The sequence below is a fragment of the Pangasianodon hypophthalmus genome, chromosome 17, assembly GCF_027358585.1.
Source record: "Pangasianodon hypophthalmus isolate fPanHyp1 chromosome 17, fPanHyp1.pri, whole genome shotgun sequence".
NCBI classification, from domain to species: domain Eukaryota; kingdom Metazoa; phylum Chordata; class Actinopteri; order Siluriformes; family Pangasiidae; genus Pangasianodon; species Pangasianodon hypophthalmus.
In genome coordinates, this window is record NC_069726.1 from 20989967 (window position 1) to 21008313 (window position 18347).

The window sequence follows — 18347 nt, forward strand, 5'->3', positions numbered from 1 at the left end:
ATAGTCCATTAAAGACAAAAATTTCCTTCGCCATCACCTTACATTCTGTACGTGCGTGTTTTCATCGTATTACACAACGACCAATTTAACGACCACAAAAAAATGCAGATTCTGTGAAGAAACAATTTCATACTGCATGTTTTTACTAGATTAAAAAAACAATTGTGAGGTTGGATTTGGGGAAGAGAATCTAATAATGTTTCGCATAATGTCTCTCCTGCTGTCTTTTCAATAAGAACATTGGAAGCAGCTGAGATTCTGCTGAGACTGACATCATTTAACACATAAGACCTCAGACTAGCAAACACTGGCTAATTCTTACATTCTGATAAAGACTCGATAAGACGCTGAGACCTCGCATGGCCATTAAATTAGGTTCAGATTGCATGTAACATTCAGGTGATCAGAGATCTTCAGCAGTGTAAGCTGTTTTTATGAATCGTTCATTCAGAATTTGCAGTTCGCAATGGAATGATGAAAATCTTTGCATGTAAACATGAGCACTGTTTGCGCCATATAATATCATATTTAGCATATTACTATGATCTTTGTGTTATAATCTTTAGGGAGATTCTACCCAGCAGTGTGTTTGTGACTGCGTCCATTTCCCTATGGTTTGAGAAGAATCCTCTGCTATTTTCAGCACACACACACGCACACACACACACACACACACACACACACTCACATACATTGCAATTTCAATCTCAGCTCAGCAGCCCGTGCCAGCACTCATCCCTCACTGTTCATTCTCGAGCCCATCTTTCAGGCACTGCCACCATGTTTCTCTGCAATTGGCTCATGCCTGGGAACCACTCAACATCTCCCCCTCCTTCTTCTCCTCCATCAGAAAAAAAAAAAGACTTGCCTCCACCTTCGGCTCGATAAATAACTCCCACCCAAAGGGGTGCGTTGTCAAAGCGGCTCCCCTCCTTGATAATCTGCGCAGATAAACTTCCCTCCCTACTTCCTCCTTGAGCTGTCTGTCACCTCAAGGTCCACTCGGCGTTCTCCGTCAGCGCCACATATTTCACCGTTCTCCCTCTTCATCTTTCTTTCCTGTTCTCAGACTCAACTCTCTCAACTCTATCTGGCATGTCTGCAACTCTCAGATACGACAGGAGGAAAGCATAAACTCCTGACGCGATGAATTTCAATGAGGCTTGCGCATTCTGAAGGCACTCACAGAGTTTACTGTTCAAACAGCAGGCGAGTCTACGAGCGCTTTTCAAATGAAATTCTTGTTGCGAGTGACGTTGTGTTGCTCTTTATAGTGATTTATACAACAGTCCTTTTGAATTCTCGATTGTGATTGGTCAGAAGGTGTTGATTAATTTTCTATAACGGCAGCTCTGACAATAGTTCTGGCTGCAAGGCAAATATACTGACAGCTAATTCATAGGGACTTACATGGCAGATTCTGCTGATAATATAAGACTAAAAATGAACAAAAACGTTCATTTCTTTCCATTACATGAGAAGCTGCATTTTTTTTTTTTTTATTGTCAAGACAGGGAAAAAAAGAGGCTGGTGAAGGAATGATTATTCATACCTGCTATAACACAAGTATTAACAGGAACTAACTTGTTACCAACATTCCACAGCATTAAATGTAACTAAAAATAGATAAAAATTGACATTATTCAATTAGTTTAATCAACAAATTGATGTGGTTTAAAACAAACTTGGGGACATGCTGTTGTAAGAAAAGGAAATAATATGTTTTTTTCTCCCCTGTACAAATGTACCTAAGGTTCCTGTAAAAGTTCCAGGGCTCCTGAAAAGGTTTGTGTAAAATTCATGGGTTCCTGAAAAGTTTATGTAAAGGTTCTTGGGTTCCTGAAAAGATTTCCACAGTAGAAATGTGTGTAGTGGCACCAAAACATCTTTAAATCCATTTACACTCTCAAAAAAAGAGAGTTCTTCAATGGTTCTTTAAATAAACATTATGTACAGTTCTTAGGTTCCTCAAGGCATTTTACTTGGAAGCCTCTGATATGGAAATCTTCGGTTCAGGGTTCTACACAGAATATTTAAGGGACAAACCAAAGAACCATTCCTGATTTAATATTCAACAGTTCTATCTCTCTAATGAGGTTCTACATGAGACCTTTTATAACTAACAAACTAACAATTCATTCAGGAAAAAAGTTTCCTCAAATGTTCTTTGAGCGGCCTTTCTAATGAGGTTCTACCAGAAACCTTCTATAAATGAACCTTTTTGGGACAAACCAAAGATCCAAAGGTTCCTCAAAGGTTCCTTGGATGGTCAAAACTTCTAACTTTCATCATTAGAAATGAAAAGAAATTTCTACTTGAAATCTTTTCCAAATAAGAAAGCCATTGTTGCTCTATATAGACTCTATATGAGACAAACCAAAAAAAAAAAAAAAAGCATTAAAGATTTAACCTTTTTTTAAGACTTTAGAAAACAAGGTTTCTCAAAGATTCTTTGGATGTTCAACAGTTCTAATCTTTCTAATGAGGTTCTGCTTGAAATGGTTTTATAAATGGGAAATCTATTAATGTAGGGTTCTACACAGAATCTTTAAGGAAAAAAACAACAACGACTCATTCCAGATTTTAATTTTTTTAAGTGTGTAGAAAAAGGTGTTCCTCAAAAGGTCGCTGGATTGTCTATATTTCTAATGAGGTTCTACTTGAAACCTTTTATAAATGGGAAAACCAATCTTATAGGGTTCTACATGGAACAATTAAGGGTTTCCCCCGAGACAATTTAGGGTGCTACATGGAACTTTTTTCCCAAGTATATAACCACTAACACTTCTCCACCCTCACACTGCATTAGGGATGTAACCGAATATGAACACATTATGCAGAATAAACAGATTAATGTGTTCTAAACGGATTTTTTTTTTAGAAAACTTGCCAGAAAGTTTCACAGGGCATCTGGTTTTTGTTTTTCTGGTTTTTACTTTCAGAAGTTGCGAGTGCGTGGTTAGATAGGAAGCTTGCGGAACAAATAAAGACAGACGTTTATTAACATTAACGTGTGGTGCTGCTTTTACAGTGGACACTCGTTCATCTTTAGTAACTGCCTGGGCAGGGTTGTTTGTTTGTATTTTGAGATTAGAACCAACTAAATTAGTTAGAAAATGTCAGTTACTTTTTTTTTAAATATCGGGATAAAATAAACAGTCTTGCGCACATCTCTAGTTGAGACCAGTTGTTTACTGGAGTGATGTAGCTGAGGTTGAGGAACTGTCAGAGCCATGCTGTCAGTGCTGTCATTTCTAGCCCTGTTTTTTTCCAAGTGCTTTCCAGTGTTTCTGGAGGCAGAGCGGTAGAGTTCATATTTAAAAAAAAAACCTTCCAGTTTAGTACACTCCCACTTAAATCCAGATACAGATACGGATATTTAGAGCACTAAACAGATACAGATACGGACAGTACGGATTCAGATAACAAATACACTGCTTTGGGAAATATATGGGCCACAGAATGCAAGCCCAGTCTAGTGCTGATTTAATGCAAATCCTGAAAAAAGTCCACACAGTTTCCCGATGCAGAGTCTATACAGCAGCCATTCGTCACAGGCTACGGGGTATTTGATCTGACCCTGCGGCACAATGCCCGATTTCACTAGTTAACACCCCTCCTTTGTTAGGCACGAGAGCTCATTAGTGAAATCTGCTAGGGGTGTGAAGGGTATGAAACGAATACCTGAGGCCTTTATCGCCTGCAGGAAACCTTCACTCACGCAAAGCGCTCTGATTCAGAGCCGATTCAGAGAAGTCCCAGCCCCTTTCGTGGTTAATTATTCACTTCGCTCCCTGCCACTCGGCTGCGCGTCATCAGCGTGAAAAAGGCCCGGATGCTTCAATAATTCAGAGGACATAAGGACCATCTAAAACTCTGCGGTAAATAAATGAGAATCTCAAATTATAAAATGCCTCTCTGCCAACAATTTATATATATATATATATATATATATATATATATATATATATATATATATATTTTCCCTCCATTAAGAAAAAAAATGCCTCTGTTCCATTACTGGAAGTGAAATGGGATCAATGACCTAGATCGTATATTTAGCAGCGGCATGTTACAAACCCACGAATCATTCAAACAGAAATACATCTCAGAGCTTTTAGGCGGTGCGTTCCACTCAAGGACACGCCGTGTGGAACAAAATTAAAGCTCCCTGACTGCACCTACACACACTAATCATACACTCATAATCATGTTATAAGACAACAACCCTACCCCCCCCCCCCCCCCCCCCCACACACACACACACGAAAATTACACTTACACACACAACGTACAAAAATACTCTCACTGCATTTTAAACTACTTTAATTCAGTAAACTCTTTAAGCTATATCCTTAAGAGTTTTTAGAGCTCTTGATTCTCTCTTTTTTTTGTCTGTTTGACTTTTTTGCTTGTACATTTATAACGTGTCCTGCATTTTCCAGACTGCTGCTGTTAAGCTTTTCAATTTTTTGTCTTCTTCTGTATTGCTGCAGTCATTTTGGGGTTAGAAATGTGGTATTATTATTATTATTATTATTATTATTATTGTTAGTAGTAGTAATAGTAGCAATTGTACAGCTGTTCCTTTTTTGACACACGCATCACACCACTCTGTCGTTGATTAATTTCATTATTTTTGTTTTATTCCTAGTGAGCCTTAAAGAATCTGACTTTCTTTCAACTGTTATTCTTAATTCGTTCATTCATCTTCGGTAAGCACTTTATCCTGTTCAGGGTCACGGTGGATCTGAAACCTATCCTGGGATTCGTGGTTGCGAGGCGGAAATACACCCGGGATGCAACAAGATACGTATATAATGATATTGCAAAAAAAAAAAAAAAAAGTAAAAATAATGAATGATGACTTCTAAATAGGACAATATTTCAAAGTGTGTCCATGAAAGGAATACTGTATTTCATTTTGTGATACAATGCACATGATATACTAAGCCATAAAAAGCCTGATCTGCTTCCCCGAGGAAATAAACAAATATGTCAAAGCTGTATAATTAATGAGTTCGATTTTCCCTTTCTGAACTTCATGTCCTCTTATCTCATAAGACATGCTGCACGGCTCAGAGCTATCAAAGATAGCCCTGTGATCGGTGTCAGGAATACTTGAGTCCTCCAGCTTCTAAGTAATTCTGACAAGTGTGAGGAATGCAGCATCTCCGACTCAGACTGTGTGCTTCAAGCCACACTTGCTTAGCTCAGTGTGAGTGAAACAGGGAGAGATGAGCTGAAAAAAAAAAAAAAAATAAATAAAAATAAAAATACAGATCTTCCTCAAGGCAGCAAAGTGGCCTCGAGGAGGGGGATGAAAAGCTTTCGTCTGTTTACTAGGGGTGATCGGCTGTCACGAAAGTGCTTTCTGAAAGTCTGTTACTCCAAAGCGCGGTGATTAAACATTTAGAGTGGGCTGTGCAAGGAAAGCTACTCGCTAGGTAAAACTAATTATGGTAATGGACAACCTGCAACACAATCCTCAAGAGGTCTTCACCTCCGAACATCAGATATTCCGCATGGAGTGTCAGAGCCACCGGACGGGTAGAGCTGCTATGTTTGCCCACCGCACATATACATGCGTAGGTTAAGTTACACAGCCAACAAACCAAGCTAACCTGAGCAACGACGTGACCGAATGAATCAAAGAAACCCCAGGGGTCAAGAGGATTTCCTGGAGGCTCATGGCGTAAATAAAACATACAGCAGGAGGCAAACACTGGACAGTTGATCGTATCTCGGTTCTCAAGGTGCTGTAGAGTCCAGAAGTCACCAAGAACTGTTTTATTTCAGGAATTCAGGAAAAAAAACTGGAAAGTTTTACCACCTTGTAGCTTCCTATAACAGCATGCTCCATAGTGTTTTATTTTTCTAATCCCATAGCAAAAATGACATCTATTAATTTATGAATCAACAGTACATCATAGTACATTTTATCTGTTTATTGTTACATTTAACGTCCACCATCTGTGAAACCAACAGTCGTTCCCTCTCTTTAAAATATACCACAGCTTGTCATCTTACCAAAACCTAAAAAACTCCTCTGTCCTGAAAATTTGTCCTGACTGTGACAAAGCGCTGACACTGAAGACTCCTTCCGTAAATGTTAAATAAACATCTCCTTACAGAAAACTTCACAATATCAATGATTATACATTTTTCTTTGTTACATATGCTGGGACTACTGTCAGACCTGCTGTTATAGTTAATCAACTCCTTCTGACCAATCAGATATGAGAATTCTACAGCGCCGTCATATACGCCTTTAATAGCAAGAGTACAATAAATGCACCATTTTACCTGCCAGTCAACTTTATTTGAATCATAACTACCTATTTTAACTTCAAAACAATGATATAATTAATTTAATCTATGCAAAATGTCCATCCCCAACATGTGGACAGAAGAGAAAAAATTGCATCAGCAAGGATGGAAATGTGGAAACTGTGGATCTGGCAACCCTGCAGTTAACTAGCCAGATTTCTGTACAGGATGTCAGGAGGACATGGAATATTTCCAAATTGCATAATTATGCATCTTCATGAAATCATGGATTTTAATGAGAGCAAAGCTGTAGAGATGCTATTAGTCATTTCTCAGACAGTTACAACATTAAACGATTTATAAATCTACGCTGATTATTTTTAATGGTTTAAAATGACTTTAATCTGGGAAAAAATAAATAATAATAAAATGCCAGACATTGTGCAGTCAGTCTTCCTTAAGCCTGATGGATTTGACAAGTGCTGATGCTCCATTTCCTCTGTTTCCTATGAGTTTAGACGTTGTGTTGCTATTGATTAGAACTTTTTGGCCAGGCAGAAGGGGATTTGACGCGAGACTCGACGGTCATCGGCATCTGTCACTCCGCTAGGCAGTGCAGACCGGTTACTGGTTTCAAGGCTGCTCAATATAACTAATGGAGCGGGGCTCAATATTTAATCTGTGTAATGCGGAGATGGGAGCATATATCTTGTCACTGGGAAAAGAAATCGCTCCGTCTCATTAGTGAATTACGGCCAGAGAGGCTCGCCTCAATTAGAAATGACCGCCATGGTTTATTTATAATATCAAACAGAGAGATGGTAAGAGGCCACTTTGCATAAATAGATGCCCCTGTAGGAGGTTACTTTGTGCTTTCAGGTTACTTTGAGGAGATGGATGGTCTCTGAGTATTTCATCAACCGGTGTCCATTAGCAGGACGTAAAGGTTATAGCCGATCCTGTTTAACGCTAAACCTATGCTCGCTGGGAGGTACGGATTAGCTAATGACAACCCACAGTCACTACGGTAAATCTTTACGGAAAAGTGTTGTAGGTTTAATCGTGTTGTATCTGGACTGTAATTCTGTCCAGGAGACGTCAGCGCAGTGAAAACACAAAGGTCGCGGTGAAGACTGGAAACGAGACACCTGTCTGCTGTGTCAGTGAGGAAACGTTTCACCACCAGATTAGAGATCCGACACATCCTCTGTAGACTGACACTGTCACTCACACACTCTTGAGCACACACACATGCACACACACACGCGCACGCACATGAGTAGACACACATATTCTAAACACGCATTCAAAACATGAAAATTTGGACATGTACAAATACGTTCAAGAAACATGGACAGGGTTAAGACAGATGCTGCCCCAGGGAAGGAGGTGTGGCCTCTGTGTCTGTCTATCTGTAAAGGAGGTGTGGCCTCTGTGTCTGTCTCTCAGTAAAGGAGGTGTGGCCTCTGTGTCTGTCTATCTGTAAAGGAGGTGTGGCCTCTGTGTCTGTCTATCTGTAAAGGAGGTGTGGCCTCTGTGTATGTCTATCTGTAAAGGAGGTGTGGCCTCTGTGTCTGTCTGTCAGTAAAGGAGGTGTGGCCTCTGTGTCTGTCTCTCAGAAAAGGAGGTGTGTCCTCTGTGTCTGTCTCTCAGTAAAGTAGGTGTGTCTGTCTGTCTCTCTGTAAAGAAGGAGTGGCCTCTGTGTCTGTCTCTCTGTAAAGGAGGTGTGGCCTTTGCATCTGTCTCTCAGTAAAGGAGGCGTGTCCTCTGTGTCTGTCTCTCAATAAAGGAGGTGTGGCCCCTGTGTCTGTCTCTCAGTAAAGGAGGCGTGTCCTCTGTGTCTGTCTCTCTGTAAAGGAGGCGTGGCCTCTGTGTCTGTCTCTCAGTTAAGGAGGCGTGGCCTCCTAAAATAGCGCCGCTGCTTTCTTCTTTCACAGGTTTAATCTTAAGCTATGATTGTATGTTACAGTACAGTGTATTACACTGACGCCTGACTGACCTCCAGCCTTTATAAGCTGTCACAAACCTACACAATCCAATAACTTCCAGCTCAGTGGAAAAGTAGATGATTCAGCAACCGCCGGAGCTGCTGGTAATAAAGTGGTAACAACTTTACAGTGTGATAACATCAAGGAAAGATTAGAGGAACAATCGAGCTAATAATAGCCACCAGCTATAGCAAATGATCGACATAATGAGAAAGTAATGGAACAAGGAGCTCAATATGACTTCTTGATATAAAATTCTATAAAATTAGAATTTATCATGGTTTGAGTCATGGACTGCTAGTGAAAATGGGTGTGCATTAGGAGGAAAAAGTGATGGCAGTGTGGTCCAACAACACCCACGCTAACAGGTTCCTCTGCCGTCCCACATGGGAGCTACTGACACATATTAAACAAACCCGATGCGCTAAACATTTTGAACGGGCGCCTGGTCTCTTCGGATTCTTCCGGCTTGCTGAATTAAAGATGGAAAAACGAGAAGCTTGGAAACGATCCGTGCTTTATACGCCAACTAACTCGTCACATTTCGTAATGCTAATAACCCTACCGACAGGCAAAAAATGCTTTTAGAAAGAATTTCTTGAACAGCAGCGATGGTTAGAATGTGAAAAAGAGTGCTTTGGTGTGTGTGTGTGTGTGTGTGTGAGTGTGGCATTTACACTGGCAGCACCTTTCTTCTGGCAAACCATTCAGAAGATCGATGTCCCTTTGAGACGTGCAAGCCTTAAATACAAGAGGAAAAAAATTCCCTCGCACATGAATTCGGGCTTCTGAAATTCTGTGAAGGTTTCTGCATATATTTACAGTCCTGACGACAAGATGAAGCATGAGCGCTAATATAATGCGCAAGACGGTGTTTCTGCCACTACTGGGAATCAGCTTTGAGTGTTTTCTAATGCTAAACTTTAGCAAATGCGTACGAGAAGGAGGTAAAGTGATAAGTTAAAGGCACCAAAAGAAACACGGGACGTTGAGTTATCAGGGTGTAGGCTATTTCTCAAAGACGGGACTTTATCTGTCCTCCTGCGAATGTTTGTGAAAGGGGAGAAACAATGCCATGTGCCATTTCTTAACACTTCTGTAAGCATGCTATTTCAGACGCTCATTTCTCGCTCGCTCTCACTCTCTCTCTCTCTCCCTCAAGCAGGCACGCTTGCTTTTATAGATTTATAATGAGCATAAAGTACTACAAAAAAAAAAGGGAAGATGAGGAAGGAGGAAAGAGCGACTCAAATTTCAAGGGAAGGCTGGTCTCAAAACACGCTCTGTTTGAAGAAAGCAGCAGTTGTACACGCACACAAAAAACAGCAGGTCCTGTCTGCATCAAGAACTGGGTGTGTTATTATAATAAAGTAGTGCCAGATGGGGATCTTCTCGGCATTCTGATCTTTTTCCTGATTTCTTTAAGCACTTATTTCACAGTTTTTCACATAAAAATTTTATGCTTTAACATTTAAATCTTGTGCTTAAGGTTAAGTTTGGGGAAACTATTGTTTGACCCAAAAAGTCTAATACTTGGACATTTGGAACAATTCTATTGGCTCCAGTCCATTGAAAAGACATAATTAGGATTACATTGTGGGCGGGGATAACGTAAGAGAAAGAATTACTTCTCATTATAATGCCTTCATATTCACTAATTTAGACTCAGTTAACTAATAACAGACTGAAAATTAAAAATTTTCCCATGTTCCAGCAGCATGCAATGTTTACTAAGGAGCTTTTCATTTTGAGATAATGATGTATTTCCGATTGCGATGTTGTGTTCGTGGTTTTGCTGTTGTTTTGTTTACACAAATTTGCTGCTGAGCTTCTCATTTTGATGTTGTGTTTTCTGATTTGCTGTTGTGTTTATGGTTTGCATATCACCCTTTGTTTGTACAAATTCATACAAATTTCTCACAAAATCTATTTTTTTTGCAGCATGGCCATGAAACATAGTCATTCCTGATTGATTGTCAAGTGTCAGGAATTTTATTATCTTAGGACACCTCAAAGAATTAACCACAGGTCTAAATTAATGAACTAGGGGGATAAGTAATGGTTTAGCCAAAACCAATATTTCTGGTACGCTATTGCATCACTCTATTAAACATTTTAAAAATGATGAAATTACACAGAAAGGAAGTATGTACAGGCTTCAGTGCAAGGAAAGGTTTCAAATAAAGGCAACAAATGGTGAGAAATAATGCCCGCTGAGATGTAACCATAGCAACAAAACTATAAACGTAGCTTAGTTATACGAGGAGGGGGAGGGGATAATATCTTAGCAAAATAAAATATGGTTTATATCTTTGTATCATTCAGTTATAAGGAAACAAAACATTTACAACTTTTAAACAATGGCCAGCAGATGTGATACAAGGAAGATAACGCTGCCGAAGTGACGCAATATTAAAATGTAATGATCTCCGCTTTGCATCGTCATGTCCTTTCCATCTGGCTAGTCTGTTATTTTATGATATCAGGACATTGATTTGCGTGTTATCTCTTCCTTGTTGCCTGGATTACTGTAATAAATGTAGGCTTCATGTTACTGCCACGTCAGACAAAAGAACATTAATTTGTATTTATTTATTACTTATTATTTACTTACTAATAAAGCAGCTAGATTTAAACCATAGTTTGCATCTGATCTTTTAAAATACCTGAATAAACTATGAAATTTTACGATTAAATGAAATTATACTGATGCACAAGGTGAATTGAGGCTATTACGCAAAGGCTTGTGTAATATTTCATAAGAAATTGTCAAATCACTATTAAAGGTATTGGAAGTTACATTTTTTCAGGACGTTAGCTAAAGCTAGCTGTTTTGAAACTCTACATTCACACAATTACATCTGAAATTCTGAAACCAATAGAGCTACGCTCACAACAACCCACAGGAACGCACTGCCTGTGCTACAGCATCAGAATGCCAGTTTTCTGAATATTCAGGGCTTCGTGTCCAGACTGCTTGAAAGTTACTGGTGCATAGCATTCATTTTTCTCCTGTTTACAAAGACTGACCAGATATTTAATTGAAGTAAATGGAATGTGAAGGAACTTCATCAAATTTTACAAAAAACAATGTTGTGACTTAATAATCGCTGATGCCACCTTTAAAGAGAATTTATACAAAAGTTCATCTAACCATCAACACTATATTAACAATCTTATACACAAACCAGGCATGTTTAATGGAAAGTGTGGAGTTTGGATTGTTAGTATGTAAAAAACGACTTAAAAAAAATTTTTGTGAAAGAAAACATACACAGTCTTGACACATCTTATTCTCTACTCTTACACAACTACACATTTCCAAGACATACTAGCTGAGTTCATGGGTTTGTGTTTTTTTTTTATTAGCGTGCAAGATTGTTCCCTTATTAACGTGACAAGCAATAAGCAGTACAATGAATTTATTAGGTGAAGAAACTGTAATAATAACAAGAAGAAGAAGAAGAAGAAGAATGATGATAAAGCTAAATTCTTGTCTTCATTATTATTATTATTATTATTATTATTATTATTATTAGCATCTTCCCCTATCTTCTCATACCGGGCAATTCTAATTAGGAAATACATAATACCATTCATTATTTCCAACAGATTAATTAAAAGTAATTTATTCCAAGGGACACCAAAATCCACATCCACTGTCTCTGTTCTGAATTAAAATCATCTCCATGTCTGAGGAGATATGAAGATGTGAGTCTGACGATGGATGAAGGTCAGATGAGTTTTGCTGGAGCTTGACATTTTGAGGTTATCTGAGAGATCTCATGTCTCCGAACACCTCACAGGTTTATCTCTGGAACACATCGAGACTCCTTCTCTGTGATTTCGCTTAATCACGGCACGGATGACCGAGTGTACGGTCAGCGCTGCAGAATGCGGCACTTATCATGCAAACTAAATCACGAGAAACTGTCCTACTAATAAAGTGATCAATTTGTTTTAATGATAAGTTATCTATAGAAGCGCTGGACTAATTTAATGGTCTAATAGGTTCACTTGTAGCTGCAATAATGCAGTGCTGCGCATGTTAAATCAATCTAGAGCTGCTTTATCGGACCTTTTGAGCATCTAATGAGAAAAAAAGGCATTGATGATGATGATGATGATGATGATGTATGGATAGAGTGCATTGCACTGAACAGGCTTTTGCTTTATGGAAAAGTACCTGCTTGGTGGCCTGGTAATAGTCTAAATTGCTGAAATATAACACTTTAAGTCATCGTTATAGTTTCTCATACTGTGGCTGGAAGCTGAGAATGCAAACATGGACTCGATATTGATCTTCACACCTCCAGCCAGTGTGTATAAAATAAAATATCCATCATGACAGTGGTGCAGTATTTTTAGTCATTTCTTGATTTGTTTCAGATCACAGAAACCAGAATGAAACATAAGCATTCATCCGGCACTTAGTGACTGCAGTAGGGGATGAAATGAGAGAGAATAAGTGAGATCTTGCTATGAGAGCTGATTCTATTTTCAAAGGCTAGAAAGGAAACAAGAAACAGAACAAACGCCTTAATCATATTCTCATTTACAAGATTCCAAAACTGCTTCTTTTTTTTTTTTCTCTTAACAAAGCAATTCACCCCAATACACAAATACATGAGCTATGAAATCAGGACTCGCAGGGAAAAAAACTGAACGCAGTTCTGACGCAAGGTCATAAAATTGAGCTTTGTCCAAGTGCAGGGAGCTGCTCAGCCGAGCCGAGAGTCCGGAGTGTTCTCTTAACTCTCTCAGGAGCTGAAATGACCGAAATGAAACAATTACGCTGGAGGAGAACGCCGAGGCTCTGGAGCAGCCTAACACGGTGGCAGTGCATACAGTAAAATCAGCAGTGATGAATTCCTCCAGAGAACAGTCACGTTCTCAGACTAGAAATGAGTTTCTGTAGGGGATCCCCTACGACACTAATTCAGTTCAACACCAGGGCTGACCTACACAAAATATCACCATTTCAAAATATATGGTTTTGACTGATGTTTTAAAAAAAATACTACATTTTGCACACATCTCTCAGGAGTGAAAGCTTCAAGACAGCCAGCGGATTTCAGAGGATAATTTGATTAAGGGATGGGATACACTCCAAGGCGATGTAATCTGATTGTGTATTATTAACCACCACATTAAGTGCCCTTCTGAACATGTTTTCAGGAGGGAGGATGTAGCACAGATCACACTACACTCTCATCAAAAGCTGCTTTAAGTGATTTACAGTGGACCCGATATGAAACAGGAAGAGAGAGAGAGAGAGTGTGTGTGTGTGTGTGTGTGTGTGTGTATGTGGGTTACCTGAATCTCCCGGGCGTGATATATGATAATCAAGCCGAGGAGGATGATTGTAGAAAGGCTTATCAGGCATTTTAGAGCTAATGAATACAACGACTCCTGAAAAAGAAGGGGAAAAAAAAATCAGATCATTTAAGTTTTGCAGCTTAACCCCTGAAACTTCCAGGACATGTCTGTAGGTCTGGACTTACATTTCCTCTCTCCTGTAAACACATACCTTTCCTATTAGTTTCAATGTAGTCTGAATAATTCATAGAACTACTGAATAATATGCTTCTGAATTAATTACTGAATAATACTAAGCTGAGAGTTTAAGGGGTTAAAGTAACCTGTGCCAACTGTGCTTCTCCATGCTCTTTTCTGTTGCTGAAATATTTATGTGCATATGTTTACTTGGTCAATTAGCATGCTTTCTGTTGTTTATAGCTGCTCACAATTTATCCACAAAGTCACAGATGGTGGTGAGAATGAGGGTCCCTTACCTTTCAGGACCCCACCTTAGTTGGTTTGGTGTTGAGCTTGATAGCTACGTAGGTTAGGTAAATAATGTTTAGCTACTGCATTGATGCCTCTTGAAGAAGAGAGGAATAGTAGCTTACTACCCCATGCAGCAAACTGACATTGGGCCACCAGGGCTGATAGGCTTTCAGGCACCTATAGGACCAACATCATTCATTCATCATTGGATGGCAACTTTGATCTAATTTAATTTTGTCCGTTGAGCCAACACTCGGGCCACCAGCGTCAACAAACTTAAGAAAAGTGCAAATTTGCCAAAGTGGCCCAACTCTGGCCCGATGTTGGCCCACCAATAAACATTATGTCAGCATCAGTGCGCAAGCTGGGAAGCTAGCTAGCTGTGCGGTTTATGTAAACAGTGTTTAGCTACAGCAGGATTGCCTCTCGAAGAATAGTAGCTTACTACCAAGCTAACTAGCTAAGTAGTTTAGATAGATAATGTTTAGCTGCTGCAGTGAGGATTTGCGAAGAACAGAAAAATAAAGCAAATTAGCTAGCTACGTGGTTTATTCTGTAATGTGTTGCTAGTCCAGCGATGTCTCTTGAAGAAGAGAAGCTTACTACGAAGCTAACTATCCATCTATCCATCCAGTTTCCGTATCGCTTATCCTACACAGGGTCGTGGGGGAGCCTGGAACCTATCCCAGGGGATTCAGGGCACAAGGCGGGGGAAACCCTGGACAGGATGCCAACCCATCGCAGGGCACAATCACGAAGCTTACTAGCTACATTATTTATCTAGATAATGTTTTGCTACTGGAATAGAAGAAAAGTAGCTTATTATGAAACTAGCAGTGTAGTTTATGCTGATAATTTTTAGCTCCTGCAGTGATGCTGCTTGAAGAACAAAATACAGCTTAGAGCTAGTTACGGAGTTTATATAGACATTGTTTAGCTAGTGCAGAGATTCCTCTCAAAAATAGAAGAATAGTGGCTTACTATCAAGCTAGCTAGCTATGTAATTTATGTAGACATTGTGTTGCTACTGCAGTGGCGCCTCTGTTTAATGTAAGATTATTTAATACCTTATTTTATGTAATACTTAGGGGATGTTTATCTAATGACAATCAATGACAATCCCTTGCTTTAATGCTATGAGCCCTGAAAAAGTAGCTATGTTAAGTACCTTATTTTATCGAGCTCTTAGCTAGCTATATTTATACGTAGCCAATGAACTCCAACTGCAATGCCTCGTTGTAACATTAGTTGGCTTCTTTTAAAGCAAATGAACGCATTCTAGCTAACATCAAGGCAGGAGCCCACCATGCTGGCCATGCTGTAAACAATGTTGCAGGAAGTAGTTTAATCCAGAGGTTCTTAAAGACCTTAGGACGCTCTCCATGTTTTGGTTCAGTACCAGCTGTAGACTCGTCTGAGCAAGTTGTAAAGGTGACATGTGACAGAATGCTCATGTGTGTCAGGAACTAGATGGGAATACAGAGCATGGACTGGCTGCTGGTATCTACGGACTGAATTGAGAACCTTTGGTCCTCGGAAACGCTTAAAGGAGTAGATCTTGGGAAAATAAAGCTGTAGTCAATCAGCCAAGACATGCTTGGTGTTGCTTCTTTAATTCTGCACTGGATCTATGAGGCTAATGTGGGCTGTATGTCTGAAATCACACCCTATTCACTTGATAGTGTATAGTGTCAGTATCGTGTGCACACTGCTGTAGGTTAGTGTCCAAACAATGTAGCTTCACTGGTACACAAAACCCAGAAGACACTTGCAGGGGAACAGGGAGCAGCACATTACTGAGATCCAACAGATTAACTAATTATCAGGAACCTTAATTAGATAAATTTAGGTGCCTGAGACTGAAGCTGAAAATCTCTGCTCTAAACAAGTAATAAATGCGAAGACCACCATCATGCAAAGCTGTTAAGTAGCCTAATCTCAGACTTTAGTTTTACACACACTCTCATCTCTCTGTTAAAAAGTAAAACAAATGTAGGACTAAAGTCTTCCTAACTGAAACTTCAAATACAGAATCATTCTGTTATTTTAGTAAGTTGTTTGCATACATTACCTAAACAAGTCCTGCCATTTAGAGAGTGCTGCAGTTTGTATAAGGCTTATTGGTGGTCACAGGCTTTCATTATTTCTTATCTGCATTACTGTAACTCAAAACTACTGATACACACGAAACAAACACAAGCTCATTCTCTGTCTGCGAAAAGAAAAAGAAAAAAGTCCTCACTGTTTTCTCAGGAACCTCAGAATTGCCCCCACATGTCTTGTCTCTAACCCTAACCCTTGTTTCAGGCATTTCTAAACTGTGTGCACATTTGATCAGCAGCCAGACTGCTCCTCTGATTCTCCCTGCTGAGTGTGTGGAAACAGCAGCCGCACTTTTGCACGCTCCCGCGCGCGGTTCTGTACCTTGCCGTACGCTCCCCAGGAAAGCTCCGTCTCTATGACCATGACCACGATGCCGAACATGCCGAAGATGAGCGCGTAGTCGCTGAGGCGCTTCCGCTTCTCAAACAGGGCCCTCCGGTGGCCGAGCTTCTGGCCGATGTTCTGGTTCTTCTTCTTGCCTTGCTTGCCGCCTCCTCCACCTCCTCCTCCACCTCCACCGCCTCCTCCTCCTCCTCCTCCGCCGCCTCCACCGCCGTCCACCGTGGAGTACGGCACCGGCGCGCTGGTGCGGTTCTCCGTCCTCGCGTCCACGGCGCACACGGGCTGCAGCGGCTGCGACTCCGAGTCGAACTCGTGCAGGTTGCGGCGCGACGAGCCGGCGCGGCTCAGCGGCCGCATCACGCCGCCGTTGTATCTGCAGCCGCTCATCACGACGGCGGCTATTTCGCGGCGGGGCTCGCCGACCGGGCTTCCCGGCTGCTGCGGATGATGGTGGTGGTGGTGGTGATGGTGGTGGCGGTGGTGATGTTGCCTGGATGAACTACCATGACTAGAAGGCGTGAGCTCACACGCGCTGTACCGGCACCCTTGCCTCGGGGAAGACGAGACGGACGGCGTCCTTACTGAAGTGCCGAGTTGGGTTTGAGACGACGTCCCGTGACAAACGAGGCTCTTGCGCGCGTGGCAGGTGCAGGTGCGGGGGTCGCGCCGCCCGCCGGAGCGCTCCTCCTCCTCCTCCTCTTCCTCCTCCTCCTCCTCCTCTCGCGGTGCGCAGTGCTGCGGCTGGAGGCGCTGCTGTAGGAGGAAGCGACGCTGCGGCTGCAATGGGCTTTCCATCCCAGCGCCGCCGCTTCGCACCGACTGCGCGTTACGGTGTGCGCTGGTGGGCGTTCCCAACTTCAGTGCGCTCCTGGTTGCCATGGTTACTCTGATAGCAAGTAAGGTTGGAGCAAACAAACAGCCACGGGGTAGTCGAGCTTGCCAACTTCTGCAACCGAAATACACCTAAGTAGCCACTTTATTAGGTAGGCTACACCAAGCTTATAAATTTATAATTTACTTTTCTATCAGGTGCATCTTGCACTTTTATCCAAAAGGGTACTCTATAGGCCTACTGTACTATACAAACCCTCAAGGATACATCTTTTATGCTTTTAGTGTATGTCTCTTACTTGGAAAAGGTGCATGTAGTGTGTTTATTGTCCTGTGTGTTTATTTTATATCCTTTCTACAATAACAATAAAACTACACTTGACTTGATGTAGTGTACCTTTAAAGTATTCCTCTAAAAGCCAATCAAAGGTCCAATTTTGTATCCAAAACCTTTATAAAAGTACATTAACCCTGTAAAAATACACACTAAAGGTGCAAAAGATGCACCCTACTCTTGAGGGTACCACCCCAGTGACAAAGAAAAGTACAGTTTAATACTTTTACAAAATGTAGAATTTAGTCAAGAACTGCATTTTTAGACGTGCAGTAATGTAGGGTAATGACCAGAAGAATAAGGCTGTGAGTACAGGCAGTGGAGATGAGGTTCCTCCGCAGGGTTGCTAGGATTACTCTCCGTGATAGGATGACAAGCTCGACAATCCAGGTGATCCTCGGAGTAGGTGCCAGTGAGGTGGTTGGGGCGCCTTACCTTCATGAGCTGTATCAGGCTCGTCTCACTGGAAGGAGACCCCGGGTCAGACCCTGCTGAAAAGATTATATCTCACAGCTGGCTTGGGAGCATCTGGGATTCCTCCAGGAGGAGCTGCAGTTTGTTGCTGGGAGCAGAGAAGTCTGGAGTGACCTGCCACCAGGAAAAGCAGACAGAAAATGAATGAAAAAAATATGAATTAAGAGGTTTAGAGGTCAAATATGCCAAATTGGTGACCACTTTTTGTCACCTTG

At 40.9% G+C, this 18347-nt stretch overlaps 1 protein-coding gene across 2 annotated transcripts in view; it reads right to left on the reverse strand.

The window, feature by feature from the left end:
- Nucleotides 1-17393, reverse strand: part of kcnn2 (potassium calcium-activated channel subfamily N member 2) — a 50501-nt gene extending 33108 nt beyond the window's left edge. For both annotated transcript variants that reach the window (XM_026942498.3, XM_053241523.1), the window contains exons 1-2: nucleotides 16473-17393; nucleotides 13575-13670 (exon numbers count right to left, since the gene is read on the reverse strand). In XM_026942498.3, coding sequence (XP_026798299.3) covers nucleotides 13575-13670; nucleotides 16473-17372 — 996 coding nt within the window. In that variant the 5' untranslated portion in view covers nucleotides 17373-17393. The remainder of the gene's footprint in view (nucleotides 1-13574; nucleotides 13671-16472) is intronic.
- Between the last annotated feature and the right edge of the window lie 954 nt (nucleotides 17394-18347).